At 43.9% G+C, this 16,012-nt stretch overlaps 1 protein-coding gene across 1 annotated transcript in view; it reads right to left on the bottom strand.

Moving 5' to 3' along the window:
• The window catches only part of lrba (LPS responsive beige-like anchor protein), a 672,999-nt gene that overhangs the window by 404,548 nt on the left and 252,439 nt on the right, over nucleotides 1-16,012 (bottom strand). Inside the window, exon 36 of the mRNA XM_033017677.1 lies at nucleotides 9,612-9,778. Coding sequence (XP_032873568.1) covers nucleotides 9,612-9,778 — 167 coding nt within the window. The remainder of the gene's footprint in view (nucleotides 1-9,611; nucleotides 9,779-16,012) is intronic.

Raw genomic sequence — 16,012 nt, 5'->3', positions numbered from 1 at the left:
GAACACTCACTACCATCAGGGTGTACTGAGTGGTGTTGGTTAATCCTTGCAAGATGTAGATTGCAACTTGAGCTCAGCATGATCCCCCAGAGGAGGATGGATAACAAGGTTAGAGCAAGCAGAATCGGGAGTTACATACTGTCATCGATAGAGAATAGGTTATTGAGTGCAAAGCAAAACTGGGAATAAATGGATGATCTCTGTTTGTTAGGCTTACTTGTGGAATGACGCAGAGATCAGTGCATAGACCCCAGTCATTCACAATCCATGTCAATGATTTTGCAGGAAGGATGTGGTGGAAAATGTCATATTTCCTACTTTCCTGACTTTAAAAGCTAGTGTGCATTCAGAAGGGGATACAATGTGCATTCAATGGGATATGGAGAAGCTGAGAGAGTGGACAATAACATGACAGATGGAATGTAATGTGGAAAAATAGAAGTTCATTTATTTTGTGTAGGAACTGCAGATGCTGGTTTACACCGAAGATGGACACAAAATGCTGGAGTAACTCAGTGGAACAGGCAGCGTTTCTGGATAGAAGAAATGGGTGACGTTTCGGGTCGGGACCCTTCTTCAGACTGAGAGTCAGGGGAGAGGGAGACATGGAGATAAGGAAGTGTAAGGTGTGAAAATGAGACATCAAAGGGGATGTGGCTCAAAGAAAATGTAGAATAGATCATTGTTAGCTAGGAGAAGGTGACAACAAAACATACAGGGATAACATTTAATCAGGGGGACAGTCACACTGGTCAGAGAACTAGGAATGGGGAGGGATAGAGGGAGGGAAAGCAAGGGTTACTTGAAGTTAGAGAAGTCAATATTCATATCGCTGGGGTGTAAGCTGCCCAAGCGAAATATGAGGTGCTGTTCCTCCATCTTGGTTTGGGCCTTACTCTGACAGTGGAGAAGGCCCACGACAGAAAGATCAGTATGGGAATGGGAGGGGCAGTTAAAGTGATCAGGAAGGTTTAGGCGGACTGAGCAGAGGTGTTAAGCTAAGCAATCGCCGAGCCTGCGCTTGGTCTCGCCGATATACATGAGTCCACACCTGGAACAGCGGATACAGTAGATTAGGTCGGAGGAGGCGCAAGTGAAACTCTGCCGCACCGGAAAATTGTATAGGGACAGATGTTGCATCTCCTGCGGTTGCAGGGGAAAGTACCTGGGGAGAGGGTGGTTTGGGTGGGAAGGGACAAATTAACCAGGGAGTTGCATAGGTTAATAGGTCTCTGTGAAAAGCAGAAAGGGGTGGAGATGGAAAGATGTGGCTAGTGGTGAGATCCTATTGGAGGTGGCGAAAATGTCGGAGGAATATGTGCTGTATGCGACGGCTGATGGTGTGAAAGGTGAGGACTAGGAGGACTCTGTCCCTGTTGCTACTGGGGGGAGGGGGAGCAAGAGCGCAGCTGTGGACTATCAAGGAGACTCTTGTGAGGGCCTCATCTATGATGGAAGGGAACCCCTCTCCATTTCTTTATCTCTATAAGCTTCGTTGTCACCTATTCCGAGCTAACAATGACCTATATATTTTTCTTGCTCTGCATCCCCTTTGATGTTTCATTTTCACACCTTACACTTCATTATCTCTGTGTCTCCCTCTCACCTGATTCTCATTCTCAGGAAGGGTCTCGACCCGAAACGTTACCTATTCCTTCTATCCAGAGTTCATTTATTTTGGTGAGTGTAGCAGAAAAACAAATTAATTGTTTGATGGTGAGATTGGACATGTTGGTGGCCAAAGGGTGTTCTTCGTTGTTCTTGTGCACAAGGCCCCAAATATCAACATGCAAGGTAATCAGAAGCGCAAGTGGTGTGTTACTCTTCAAATTGGAAACTTATTGCAATTGTACAGGCCTTAATGGGACCTATCAGCCCACGGTGTACAGTTGTGGTCTCCTTCATTTACAAATAATGCACTTGCCAGAGATGGTATTCAACTAAGACTCGCCAGACTGGTTCCAGGATTGGCAGGTGAAAGTGAGTGGAGTAAAGGGCCTGTCCCACCAGCATGCGATTGCATGCGTCTAGCGCGACCAAACGTGGTCGCTTGAGGCGTACGGCCGCGTGGGGCCAGTCCCACTTCTGCAAGCGCGGAGGCGTATGGAGTTGAGCGGGGCTGGTCCCGACATCACGCGGGGCTCCGAAAATCCCCCACTGTCCGAAATCTTCGCGCGCCAACGGCCTGTCGGCCCACAGGCACATTGAGGGCGTACGCAGCGTCTCGACGGCGTATGCGCCGTCTTGATGTTGTACGCAACGTCTTGACGGCGTACGCCTTGCGAGTGGCGTTGCGCGATGACGTCACCGCCCGGCGTGCCGTTGCGTGATGACATCACCGCACGACGTCCAAATTGTCGGCCCGCCTCCTGCCCAGCTGATTGGTGAGTATGACATAAATTACGTCACGCGCGTACTTACTCCGCTTCCGTTTGGTCGCGCTATACGCATGCAGTCGCATGCTGGTGGGACAGGCCCTTTAGACGCAATTCCTATCAAAACTCACAAAACTAATAAAAGGTTTGACAAGCTATAGGAAGGGAGGATGTTTCACTTGGCTGAGGAGTCTCGGACCAAGGGTATGGTTTAAGAATTAGGGGTTGGCCTTTAAGACTGGGATAAGAATAACACTTTGCTCAGAGATTGACGGACATTTGGAATTGTGCTCCTGTCTCAACAAAATTATGTCCAGATACTTTGATTCCATCTTGTCCCCCCTTGTCCACTCCCTTCCAACTTGCATCCAAAACATTTCATTTGTTCTTCAACAGTTCAATATTTTTTTCAATTTGAGGCCCCCATCACATCATCTTTACCATGAACCTTCACACCACCATTTCCACCAGGAAGGCCTCAGGGCCCTCCTGCTCTTCCTTGAACAGAGACCCAATCTGTTCCTATCAACTAACACTCTCCTCCACATGCCTGAACTTGTCTTCCTATGGTTACCTCAACTGTACCTCTTTCCACCCTGCCTCTTGCAAGAATGCCATCCCTTCCTCTCAATTTATTTATCTCTGCCACATCTGCTTTCCACTTTAGGACATCCAAGCTGTCTTCTTTCTTCAATTGTGGATAGAGACTCATCCATGTCTCTTCTGTGTCCAGTAGTTCTGCTCTCACTTCCCCTCGCCCCAGACGGAATAAGGATAAAGTTCCTCTGGTCCTCACCTTTCATTCCTCTTACAACATATGATTCTCTGACATTTCAATGAGATCCCATTACCAATAACATCTTCTTGCCCCTTTCTGTTTTCTGTAGAGACCACTCCCTCTGCAACTCCTTGGTTCACTCACCCCTTCCCATCCAATCTGGCCCTTTCCCAGGTGCTTTTCCCTGCAACTGCAGGAGATGTAATAGCTGTTCCTACACCTCCTCTCTCATTTCCATCCAGCGACTCCAGCAGCCCTTCCATTGTGAGACATAGGTTCACGTGCATCATCTCAAGCGTTGCCCTCTGCATTTGGTGCTCCCCTTATAACCTCCTTTACATCGACAAGACCAAGCGTGGAGAGGGTGACTGTCGCCAAACATTTGTGCTCTGTCCACCAAGGCCCGCTAAATCTCCCTGTTGTTAGCCATTTTGACACCTTCTCATTCCCATACTGACCTTTCTGTCCCCGGCCTACTCCATTACTAGACGCCCAAACTACATGAACACTACCCTTTATTCCATTGGTGCAGCTTAAAACTCTGAATTGTCAAATTTCAAGTAACACTCCCCTTTTTCCTGTGCCATCCCCCACAGACCCCAATACCCACACATTTTTCCCACAAATCTCCCACCACTTCCAGTCACCCTGCTTCTTTCCCCTCCTTCCCACACACATGTCCCATTTCCCTTTTATGCCCCTTCTTTTCACCCCTCCCATGTCCTCTTCCACCCATATCCTTTCCTCTGGCATTACTTTTCAATCCTCCTCTTCTCTCCTTATCCTAAACCCTTGAATCTGTTTATCATCTCTAGCCTTTGTCACTTACACCACCCATCTGCCAATCAGCACCCCTCACCTGTATCCACCAATCACTTGCCAGTTTTTGTCCCAGCCCCATCTCTCTTGTCCAGCTCCCACCCGCTACTTAAATCAGTGTGAAGAAGGGTCCCAACCCAAAACATTTTCAGTCCAATCCCTCCACAGATTCTGCCTCCTGCACGTTTTCTTTTGCAGAAGATTCCAGTATCTGCAATTTCTTAGGTCTCCAAGTTAACTGTGTTTCTCTCTCCACAAATATTGCCTGGCATGAATATATATAGTTTTTATTTTCTTCAATATTCACTTTCACTGGGCTAATTCCAATCATTTGCCTCTTTGGTATTTGGAAATTGGAGCAATATTTATTTAAAAATATGAATTCCATTAAAACTCTCATCTTGTTATCTTCCGGTTTGCATTGTTTTTACATTTGCCCCAAAACGGTATACGCTAACTCTACGATTTTTTGCCACCTTACTCACCATTCTCCTGTGATGCGTGCAACAAGTTATGTTCTGATCGGTGGTATATTTTAACAGTTATTAAGGTTTAAAAATCTTTAGAACCGCGCATGCGCAGATTGGTCCCCTTTCCAGTCAGTCACGCCGGGACGGCGACGCCCCTTCCTGCACCATCCCTGCACTGATTGGCAGCATCCGCTGTCAGTCACCGTCGGCGCCCGCCTCTGCCCGCCGTTGCCCGGCACGGCCTCCAGTCAGAGGAGCGGCAACCTCGAGATCCTGGGGAGGTGAGGAGTGAGAGTGGGGGAATTGAGGGAGAGGAGGTGGTAGGGAAGGAGAGGGGGGGAGGTGGGGGAGGTGAGGACGGAGACTGTGGGGATAGACGGAGAGGAGGGGATAGGGAGGGAGATGGAGGGGAAAATGGGAAAGGTGAGGAGGGAGAGTGGGGGAGGGCGGGGGGGGGGATAAAGGGAGAGGAGGAGGGTAGGGAGGGGAGAGGAGTTGGGAGGGAGAGACTGACTGGGGGTAGGGGAATTGGGAGGTGAGGGAGGGATTGGGGGAAGGTAAGAGGAGAGGGGAAAGAAGAGGGAGGAGTTGAGGAGGGAGAGTGGGGGAGGATGGGGAATAGAGGGAGAGGATGGGGGAGGTAGGGAGTGGGGAATAGAGGGAGAGGAGTCAGTGGGGAAGATGAGGAGGGAGACCGGGGGGGATTGAGGGAGAGGAGGGGGTAGGGAGGGAGACGGAGGGGAAAGTGGGGGAGGTGAGGAGGGAGAGTGGTGGAAGAGAGGGCATAGTAGGGGGGTAGGGAGGGGAGAGGAGTTATGGAGAAAGGGTGGCAGTGACTGAGGGTAGCGGATAGGAGAGGTGAGGGAGGGATTGGGAGAGGGGAGGAGAAGAGGGGAAAGAAGAGGGAGGGTGAAGAGGACATGGAGAGTGCTGGGGATGAGGGGAAATGAGCCTCGCCTTGGTGAAAAATTACGTTGGGGGAATGGGTTGCATTGAGGGATCAGGCCTCCCGTGTGACAGGGACCCAACAGGTCCCACTTAGTCTAGTACCTACATATTTTCTTCTTCAGCAAGAGTGAACAGCCCAGAGTTTCCCCAGGAACAGCAAGTTACTAGTGCTTAGTGCTTCCTTATCCACCAGACACAAACTTACCTGAACAAATTGCTCCTGAAACCCAAAACCACCTTATGACGAAAGTCCTGCCCGGTTAAATATTTTGAGAGTCTTTAAAACATGTATCCCACACCTCCTAGCTTTCAAAACCATCAACATTTGAATGCGTGTGAATGTCCCTTATTCACTAAGTATTAAAACCTTGGAAATTAATCATAATTTTCTAACCATTTATGAACAGCAGTACTTAAAATATTAAAAAGCACCAAAAAAAACCATTTAAGTTAACTCACTTAATTCCAAAAATGGCCTTGCTCCCTCAAATGACATAAATCAAGTTATGCACTAGATATATTTTCTAACATATATGATGAGAAACATCAGGAAGTTGTTACCTGCAGCTGGGCTCCACGAGGTTTTCAAAAGTGAAACTGACCCCAAATGACAACAAAAAGGATATCACAAGAACTTCACACTTTTACCTTAACACATACATTCCTTGTGTAAGTGACATTGTTTCTCAAAATCGTTTGATTCATTTGAAATGATATCTAGGTATCCCAAAAGCTCCTTGGGATTTAAAAATGACTAATTTTGCTCTCTAAGCATTCATATTTTTTGTTTATTAAAAGCAGTGTTATTTTATTAATATTTAATTGCATAAATTAATAACAAATGGCTCTGAGGTTTATTCTTTCTTCTGTTTCAAATTCAAATTAATTTAACATAAAAAGACAGTTTTAAAGTACAAAGGTAGGATCTCCACTCGCAGCAAAACATGGCGACTTTGAGACAAGATCTGTACCAAGACACACGCCAGAGGCAAACATTATCTAGTAATAAATCTGCACCAACGGCATATTTATTCTGCTGAACAGTTCTCTCTAAAATCATCTGAAATAAAAAGTTCAACATTTTCCTTCCATGCAGATAGTTGATTTTGCTAGAATATTTTTCATTCCATTATGGAATCCAGGTGTCACATAGTTATTACTATCTGGAAACGTGCAATGGGATGTGAGCTATCTTCTTGAACTGCTCTAGTCCTTCTGGTGCAAGTCCTCCCATAACGCTATTGGGTTTGAAGTATACCCCATTGACAATGAGGAAACAGTGATATATTTCCAAGTCTAGTGTGCTATGGTGCAGATGGTGGCATTTACATGGGTTTGGTACCCTTGTTGTAGAAGCCATTGTAGATGTTGTTGGACTGGCCTTGTCAATTAACTGATGTGCACCACGTGCTCGTTTTAAAAAGAGTAATTATTTAAAGTGATAGATTGATTCAAATGTAGCAGTTTGCCTTGACATATATGGAGTTGACATCTTGAGTGAGCATTACTAGTACTGCACTCACTCACTCTCTGGACTTTCAAAAAGCCTTTGACAAGGTCCCACACAAGAGATTGAGAGCACATGGTATTGGGGGTAGGGTACTGACATGGACAGAGAACTAGTTGGCAGGCAGGAAGCAAAGAATAAGAATTAATGGGCCCTTTTCAGAATGGCAGGCAGTGCAGCAAGGCTCAGTGCTGCGACCCCAGTTATTTACAATATATATTAACGATTTAGACAAAGGAATCAACATCTCCAAGTTTGCGGATGACAAAAAGCTGGGTGGCAGTGTGAGCTGCGAGGAGGATTCTATGAGGCTGCAGAGTGACTTGGATAGGTTGGGTGAGTGGGCAGATGCATGGCAGATGCAGTATAATGTGGATAAATGTGAGGTTATCCACTTTGGTACCAAGGTCCTTCTGCAGTTGGTGCAGTTGCAGTTGGTTCTTCCACTTTGGTGACAAGAACAGGAAGGCAGATTATTATCTGAATGGTGCCAGATTAGGAAAAGGGGAGGTGCAACGAGACCTGGGTGTGCTTGTCCATCATTCACTGAAAGTAAGCATGCAGGTACAATAGGTAGTGAAGAAAGCAAATGGCATGTTAGCCTTCATAACGAGAGGATCTGAGTGTAGGAATCAGGAGGTCCTACTGCAGTTGGACAGGGCCCTGGTGAGACGTTGTGTGCAGTTTTGGTCTCAAATTTGAGGAAGGACATTCTTGCTATTGAAGGAGTGCAGCGTAGGTTCACCAGGTTAACTCCCGGGATGGCGGGACTTACATATGATGAAAGAATGGATCGCCAGGGCTTATAGTCACTGGAATTTAGAAGGATGAGAGGGTATCTTATAAAAACATATAACATTCTTAAGGGATTGGACGGGCTAGATGCAGGAAATATGTTCCCCATGTTGGGGGAGTCCAGAACCAGTTTAAGTTTAACAGTTTAAAAATAAGGGGTGGACTATTTAGGACTGAGATGGGGGAAAAACGTTTTCACCCAGAGTTGTGAATCTGTAGAATTCTCTGCCACAGAAGGCAATGGAGGCTAATTCACTGGATGTTTTCAAGAGAGAGAGAGAGATATAGCTCTTAGGGCTAACGGAATCAAGGGAAAGCAGGAACGAGGTACAGATTTTGGATGACCAGCCATAATCATATTGAATGGAGGTGCTGGCTCGAAGGGCTGAATGGCCTACTCCTGCACCTATTTTTTATGTTTCTATGTTACTTTTTCATCATACTGCTGTCCAATGCCTTACATTTAGAGGTGAGTGACTCGCATGCTTTAGATAAATTGTGCCACTTGTTATTGGTATGGAACGCAGCACAATAAAACCATTGCATGTCAAGATTGGATTGCTAGACTCTCATGTGCTGGAAATTGGCACCTGTGATGGGAATGTTACTTGCCACTGATCACCCTTTGCCAGAACACTAAGTTTAGCTATATTCAAGCATGAACTATTTCATATTCTGCCTTGATGTTCTGCAGTGACATTCTGGGAATGAGATGATGGACTTTTATCAACCACAACCTTTATTCAAGCTAATATGTCAAATTAATGGGCATTTCCCTTCATGTCCACTGATTTCAGTTTTACACACTCTTCCTGGTACAAAGTTAGTCAAATACTACCTATGATTTTAAGCCCATCCTCTCTTCTCAAATCTCTGGAATTCAGATGTTTGGTCCATGGTTGTAAAAGGGGTTTGAACTGAGATGTCCTGGTAAATCACCAATGCTTATATTGCATTTAAGGTCCACTAGGTAGCACTTTTAGCAACAGTTTCCTTCACTGCTGATTGAAATTAGCCATGTTGAATTTGCTGTGCTTTTTGTACATATCAAAGCAATCTTCCGCATTAATGGGCAGATACTATTGTAGTTGTGATAAAAGCAGCTCGGCTGGATGCATGACTAATTTGGGATAGATAAGATGTTGTCTGGTGCCAATGCCTTTGCTGTATCCAGTGCTCTCAGTCACTGCCTTCTATCATGGGGATCCGATCAGCTTTGCACTCCCTAACCATTTTGGGGATTTCTTGTTTTTCTTGCACGGGTCAATGTGCGGCAGCTCACTCTAAGGTACACCTGGATTCTGTACACAGTACATTCTACGTGCTAGGGTGAAGCACAGTTTGTCCCGACTTGGTGTTGATGGTAGAATGTGGGATATTCTGATCCATGAAGTTACAGAGTGGGGTGGCTCATGACCCAGAATATCACATAGCTGCCCAATTTTGAGCAGTCTGATAACTGCTTTCCAAAATTTGTGCAATGGCAGTTCCAAACAACACAATGAACGGTGTCACAATGAGAGCGTCTCCCAAAGAACTATGCCATAGTCACCCCTGCCAATGTTATCATGGATAGATGAAAATTGGCAAAGATAATGTAAAATGGGTTTATCTTTAGATTGATTCTTTTACTTGCCAGCAATAGTAAGTGATTAGATATTTGACCTTTCCTCACAAGATAGTTGAACAATGTGTGTTCTACATAACCTTGAGGCAATATTTTAATCATGTTCAACTGAATAGCTAGGCTAGTATTTTTCAGTACACCAAACATATTTATAATCAACATGTCTTAAGTTTCTGAGTGATGGTTTCTAATACTGTATTAATATTACACTTGCTAACACGTATGATCAATCAAGTGCTCTGTGGGATCCCATTTCTGAGCTAAACTTTGAATATAAAACCAGTGTATATACCTTGATGAAGAGCTTCCCCAAGCACCATGCTTATCTGTCAAAATGTTGATAATCTTCTGTATCAGCTGGGTTGATGTCACATGATCTCGATACTTTGCTGCTCTTATTAGGTGATCGCACATCTTTTCTTCTTCGCGTCTTTCTGCTGAGTACTGGGCACACAGAGACTGTCAAGGAAAGGATTCATGTATTTATATTTATAACGTTATCATTTTTACAATCAGACACACCAAGTCATAAGGGTTGTGGAGAATGGGATCATATTTTTAATGTATTTTTGAAAGACTATCATCTTTCACACATTTATTGCGGCACTACTATTATTATCAGCTGATGAAAATCAGAATTCTTATCACTATATTTCACTGACAGAGAGCAAACCACCAGCATGCGGAACATGTGTAGTACTGGTTCATGTCAAGACAACCTCCTAGTCACCATCAGCTGTTCATATGGAGGCAAGCTTTAGTTAATTGTTGAAATAAATATTTAATAACTTACGTCATGAAAATTTATGGTGAAAAAAATTGAAGGTTGAGGCACAAGCCCAACAAAAAAAAGTGATGGCTGCTCTGATCTCTCTAACCTCAGGATAATTTCTTTGAGTAAATGCAGAACCACTCAGATGTCAGGCAGCATCTGAGGTAGGTTGAAACAGTGTATGTTTTAGGTCCAGAACCATTCATTGGAAATCGTATGCAGGACCTTATTAAGTGTCCCAAAACTAACTGTTTCTCTTTTCACAGTTGCTGCCTAACCCACTGAAGTTCACAACATTTTCTGTTTATATTTCAGATTTCCAGCATCTGCAGTTTTGTTTTATTCGCATAGATTACTGTTGTGCTAGTGAGGTCATCCTAATTCCACTCTCATAGAGAGACCACTCACTTTTTGGTTAAGCCATAGGACCAAGCAGAGCAGCCAGAGAAATTGCGAGAATTACAGACTTCCCAGAAATATTGGCATTCATAAACCACTGACAGTGAGTTCCCTCGTAACCTCCACTCCATGGGCCCTTTGCACAAAGTACAAGCTGGACCATCAGTCTGATTGACCATGACTTACGCAGAATTTGTGGCCACAACATGCAGCATTCATTCATTAACAGAGAATTGACAAGCTTGCACCTCTCAATCAGTGGCTCGTGGAATGATGAGCCGTTCTTGGTCTTCCCAGGTGATTGTCAGGAAAACCCTTAAAGATGTTTCTCAGTCAGGTGGCACAGTGGTAACGCTTCATGGACGGCACAGTGCACCGCTAGAAGAGCCGTTGCTTCACAATGCCAGAAACTCAGGTTCGATCCTGACCTCAGGTGCTGTCTGTGCGGAGTTTGCACATTCTCTGTGACCATGTGCATTTCCTCTGGGTATTCCGTAGGTTAATTGACATCTGTAATTTGCCCCTAGTATATGGGGAATGGGTGCAAAAGTGGGTTTGCATTAAACTAGTGTGATGATCAGCGTGGACTTGGCAGGCCAAAGGGCCTGTTTCCACGCTGTATCTCTAACCTGAACTAAACTAAACTATTTATTCATCAAGTCAGAATTTCTGTTCCCTTCCAGGGTTCCATCAAAGACCTCTTGGCCATCAGTGATCAAATGCAGTGATCAAGTGACCAAACCACCCCCTCCCCTGCACTTGCACCTCCTCCAACCTTATCTACTGTATCCATTGTACAAGATGTGGACTATTATACATCGGCGAGACTAAGCATAAACCGGGCGATCATTTCGTCCGCCTGGACCTACCTGATTTCCCAGTTGCTAAACACTTTAATTCTCCTTCCCATTCCCACACTGACCTTTCTGTCCTTGGCCACATCCATTGTCAGGGTGAGGCTAAACACAAATTGGAGGAACAACATCTCAAATTTTGCTTGGGCAGTATTTGATTTCTCTAACTTCAACTAACCCGTGCATTTCCTCTCTTCATCCCTCCCCCACCCAAGTCGCACAAGCTTCTCTTTCTCACCCAACAAACAGCTAACAATGGCCTGTTTCCTTTATCATCGTTACTTTTTGACATATCTTTCAATCATTGTTCTATATCTACATCATCGTCTATATCTCTGGATTTCCTTTCTTGAGACTTTGTCTGAAGAAGGGTCTCGACTGAAACATCACCCATTCCTTCTCTTCAGAGATGCTGCCTGTCCCGCTGAGTTACTCCAGCTTTTTGTGCGTATATTGAGCATATACATTGTGAGGTCGTTGCAGTTATATAAGTTGTTGCTGCATTTAGTTTATTGTGTTCAGTTCTGGACACCATGTTAGAGAAACAATGTTGTCAAGCTGGAAAGGGTACAGTGAAGATTTACGAGGATGTTGCCAGGACTAGAGGGTGTGAGCTATAGGGAGAGGTTGAGTAGTCTGGGACTATTCCTTGGAGCGCAGGAGGATGAGGGGTGATCTTATAGAGGTGTATAAAATCATGAGAGGAATAGATCGGGGTAGACGCACAAAGTCTCTTGCCCAGAGTAAGTGAATCGAGGACCAGATGACATAGGTTTAAGGTTAAGGGTAAAAGATTTAATAGGAATCTGAGCGGTAACTTTTTCACACAAAGGTGGTGGGTGTATGGAACAAGCTGCCAGATGAGGTAGTTGAGACAGGGACTATCCCAACATTTAAGAAACAATTTTCAAAGCTTCTACAACTTCATGTTAATTGTCATGAATAAACTATATTACATTTCAAAGAAATGCTGCATAGTTTTGACATTGATAAATCAGTGCTTTTGTTACCTCGTTATAATGGGTTTCAATGATAGCGGACTAACCTAGCACCAGCAGCACCCACGCCACCCCCGGCTCACATCACCTCCCCGGCCACTTGCAGCGCCAGCAGCCCCCACGCTACTACCAGCTCGCGCAGCTTTCAGGCCGGACCTTCTGCTGCCACCGCTGTGCAGCTTCCTCGGCCGCTTGCAGGCTGTGCCTGCCGCCGCAGACCCTTACTATCAGCGGTGCTGGCTCGAAGGGCTGAATGGCCTACTCTTGCACATATTGTCTATTGTCTTACCTACACTCTGGCTACCTGCAGGCCGTGACCATTGACTGCGCCAACCCTCACCTCTCCCCCGCCGCCAGTAGGTCAGGACCTTAAACGCACCTGGATTCCAGGCCCAGTTCCAGAGAGAGAGTCTGAGGAAGGGTCTCGACCGGAAACATCACCTTTCCATGTTCTCCGGAGAGGCTGCCTGACCTGCTGAGTTACTCCAGTAGTTTGTTCCTTTGTGTATTAACCAGCAAGGGCAGTCGTTTGTTTCTACTACTTATACAATAATACCTTACTCGTTTTGAGTGGACAATCGGCAATAACTCTCCCCCTCCTCCCATATGGTCCGTTATAATAATGGTTTACTGTACTTTATTAGTTAAAAAATCATATTTCTATTTCTTGTCACTGATTTTAGACACTTGAATGAAGTTCTGCAAATCTGAAGTGTAACTGAAAGCAAGATGATCTACTGATCAAAACCTAAATTTAGTGGTGGCAACAGCAGTGTGAATGCTAGGTATGCCACGGTACTGTGAAACTAACAGCAACTATGGGAATTACTAAAAATATACTAAAATTCCAAAGTTGCATTCAACATACCTGTGTTTGCTTCTCTACCTAAATCGCATGTACTGATGCAACTTTCAGGTACTTAAATTGCATTGTAATGACCTTAAAGTTAGTGGGGTTTTAATGACAGACTAAGCCCTAATTCCAGCTACCTGATCCTGAAGAACTAATTGTACATATGCATGTTTCAACTTCCTTCAAAATAAAATAATTTCAAAATGCTTATGATATTCTATATTAAGTACATGAGCATGTCCTAAACTTTATTTTGCAGTTTGCATAATGTTTAAACTGTTAATTAAAACATTGTGCACTTTCATTCTGGGTAAGCTATCTATGAAAATTATTTGACGTTACTGGTGGCAGCAAGTTTGATAGCATCACAGCAGCTGTTAGCCAGAGATTCCTTTGAACTGCTCTTGGAAAAAGGGAAGTTCTCACCAGAGAAATCTTTAGTGGGAACCATGATTGTGTGGCCAAGTACAACACCAACTTGATCTTTAAGTTTACATTGTTGTCAGCCAGATCAACAACAATGACACAGAAACAGGAGAGAGATCGTGACCCATGTGTCATAGTATCAGAACCACAATCTAGCCTTTAGCACCAGCAAGCCAAAGAGTTGTTGCTAACCTAAGAGAGTGTGGGGCAAAGACAACTGTGGCCTCATCAGCTGGCTTGCTGTAGAGATGGTCAACATCTTCAGGTTCCCAGGAATCCATATCACCAATAATGTATACTTGTCCCTTCACACTGATGCAGGAATCAAGAAAGCACATCAGCTTATGTATTGGAAGGTTGGAAATATTATCATGGATGCCTGCGCCCCCAAACCCCCCCACCCCCGGCCATTTCCTTTTCTATTAGCTCCCCTTTGAGAGAAGGCATATTGCTTTATTTCAGCTTGAAAATCCAGACGTAAGAAGAGCCTCTTCCTCACTGCTATCAGACTCCTGAATGAGGCATCTCTTTCAAACCCACTTCCACTTGGTGCTGCCAAGTACACTAAGCCCCTGTCCCACTTAGGAAACCTGAACGGAAACCTCTGGAGACTTTGCGCCCCACCCAAGGTTTCCGTACGGTTCCCGGAGGTTGCAGGTGGTTGCCGGAGGTTGCAGGTAGTGGAAGCAGGTAGGGAGACTGACAAAAACCTCCAGGAACCGCACGGAAACCTTGGGTGAGGCGCAAAGTCTCCAGAGGTTTCCGTTCAGGTTTCCTAAGTGGGACAGGGGCATTAACTCATTTGGTTGTTCAGTTATTGTTCTTCAATAATGATTACTATGTATATTGTTGCATCATGTCAACAAGGAATGTCATGGCATCTGGTGAATATGACAATAAACTAATCTGAATCTGAAGTTGTGACTACGTATATATTATTTAGAGATATTGCGGTATTCAGCAACAATTTTACAACTATTAGATTAGGAAATAAAATTAATTTATGTATTTCTTTTTTCAAATACATACAGGCCTCAAGTTTTGCTCAATGCATGCCGGCAGTATATTATGGAAATATTGGTGGAGGAATTAGAAGTAATAGCAAAAATGGGTGAATGGAATAAGGTGTTTAGCAAATGTCTTAAAGTGCACTATAATTTACAGTTAGAACCTCCTCCACAATTTAACCATTAACGTTTCAAGTCAGACACATAATCTATAGCTATAAATCATGTTAACAGGTTACGCTTTCCCTTTTATCAATCTCTGTCTCCTTAAAGAGAAGTTTGGCTTTAAACATGTGAACAAAAGGAAATCAAACAACACTTAGTCATGACAAATGGACTTGCATTGTACAAATGGTAAATCCATTGAATTGGGTAATTGTGCCAGTATAGAATTCCAAATATGAAGCTACTGCATGCTAATCAACTTATTTTATTTCCAAATGACAGCCTCTAATGAGTCATGATGTCATGAAATGGTCTGGTTTGGAGTCTGTCAGTCACCCTTTAACTTTGTTTTAAACTTGTAAATTCTTTCATCTTTGGTTAATATAAATTTCAAAGCTGAAACTCCAATGACCTTAGTATAACCAAGAAAGTAAAATGATCAATATTTATTGTACCAACACAATGCTCTAAACTTTAGAGTCTAAAGTACTGAAATACAGTGGCAGTGGATTTTTTTTTTTTAAACACATTTTCATCTCTTTGTCCTTTAACAAATTTGCATTTTTATGGGAACTTTAAGGTAGCAAAATACCCGGAGATTTTCAAAAGTATTAACAAAATTGGGTACAGAGTCACACGTGTAAAAGTGTTGGTCAAATTTTTAGTTTTTTTAGACTGCTTCAAGCAGGAAAGAAAGATTGAAAGAGAATCTTAGGAAGGCATTTCCAGACCTTGGTGAATTTGCAGTTGAAGACATGGTAACCAACATTGCAATAAAATGCAGGGAATTCTCAAGTGAGGGGTGGGAGGGGTAATGATTTGTGGAGTGCAGCTACAGAAGAGTTATAGATCTGGAAATGGAGACCGGAAGTGACAATATCATGCAGAGATTTGAATGTTTAAATCAAGGCATTTCTTACACAAGGGTCAGCGTAGGTCAACAACCTAGAGGTCATGGTTGAATGGAGTATGGTGAGTTAGGTCATGGGCAGCAGAGTAAGTAGCAAGAAGGTTGGTCAGGAATCAACTGGAGTCAAAGTTAGAAGACAATAAAGAAATGGAAAGGGAATTCAACATGCAATAGTTTAAGGCAGGAAAAGAATTAGATGACGTTGTGTAAGTGAAAATGATGATTAATCTGATGACTCGGTTGGGCAAGCTAAAGCTTAGTTTAGTCTTGCAGCATTCCATATAAGCAGGGCTGCCAATTTTGGGTGAG

This window comes from Amblyraja radiata, chromosome 1 (genome assembly GCF_010909765.2).
Source record: "Amblyraja radiata isolate CabotCenter1 chromosome 1, sAmbRad1.1.pri, whole genome shotgun sequence".
Lineage (NCBI taxonomy): Eukaryota > Metazoa > Chordata > Chondrichthyes > Rajiformes > Rajidae > Amblyraja > Amblyraja radiata.
Note: the sequence above shows the minus strand (reverse complement) of the source record. Positions and strands in the feature narration are given on the sequence as shown.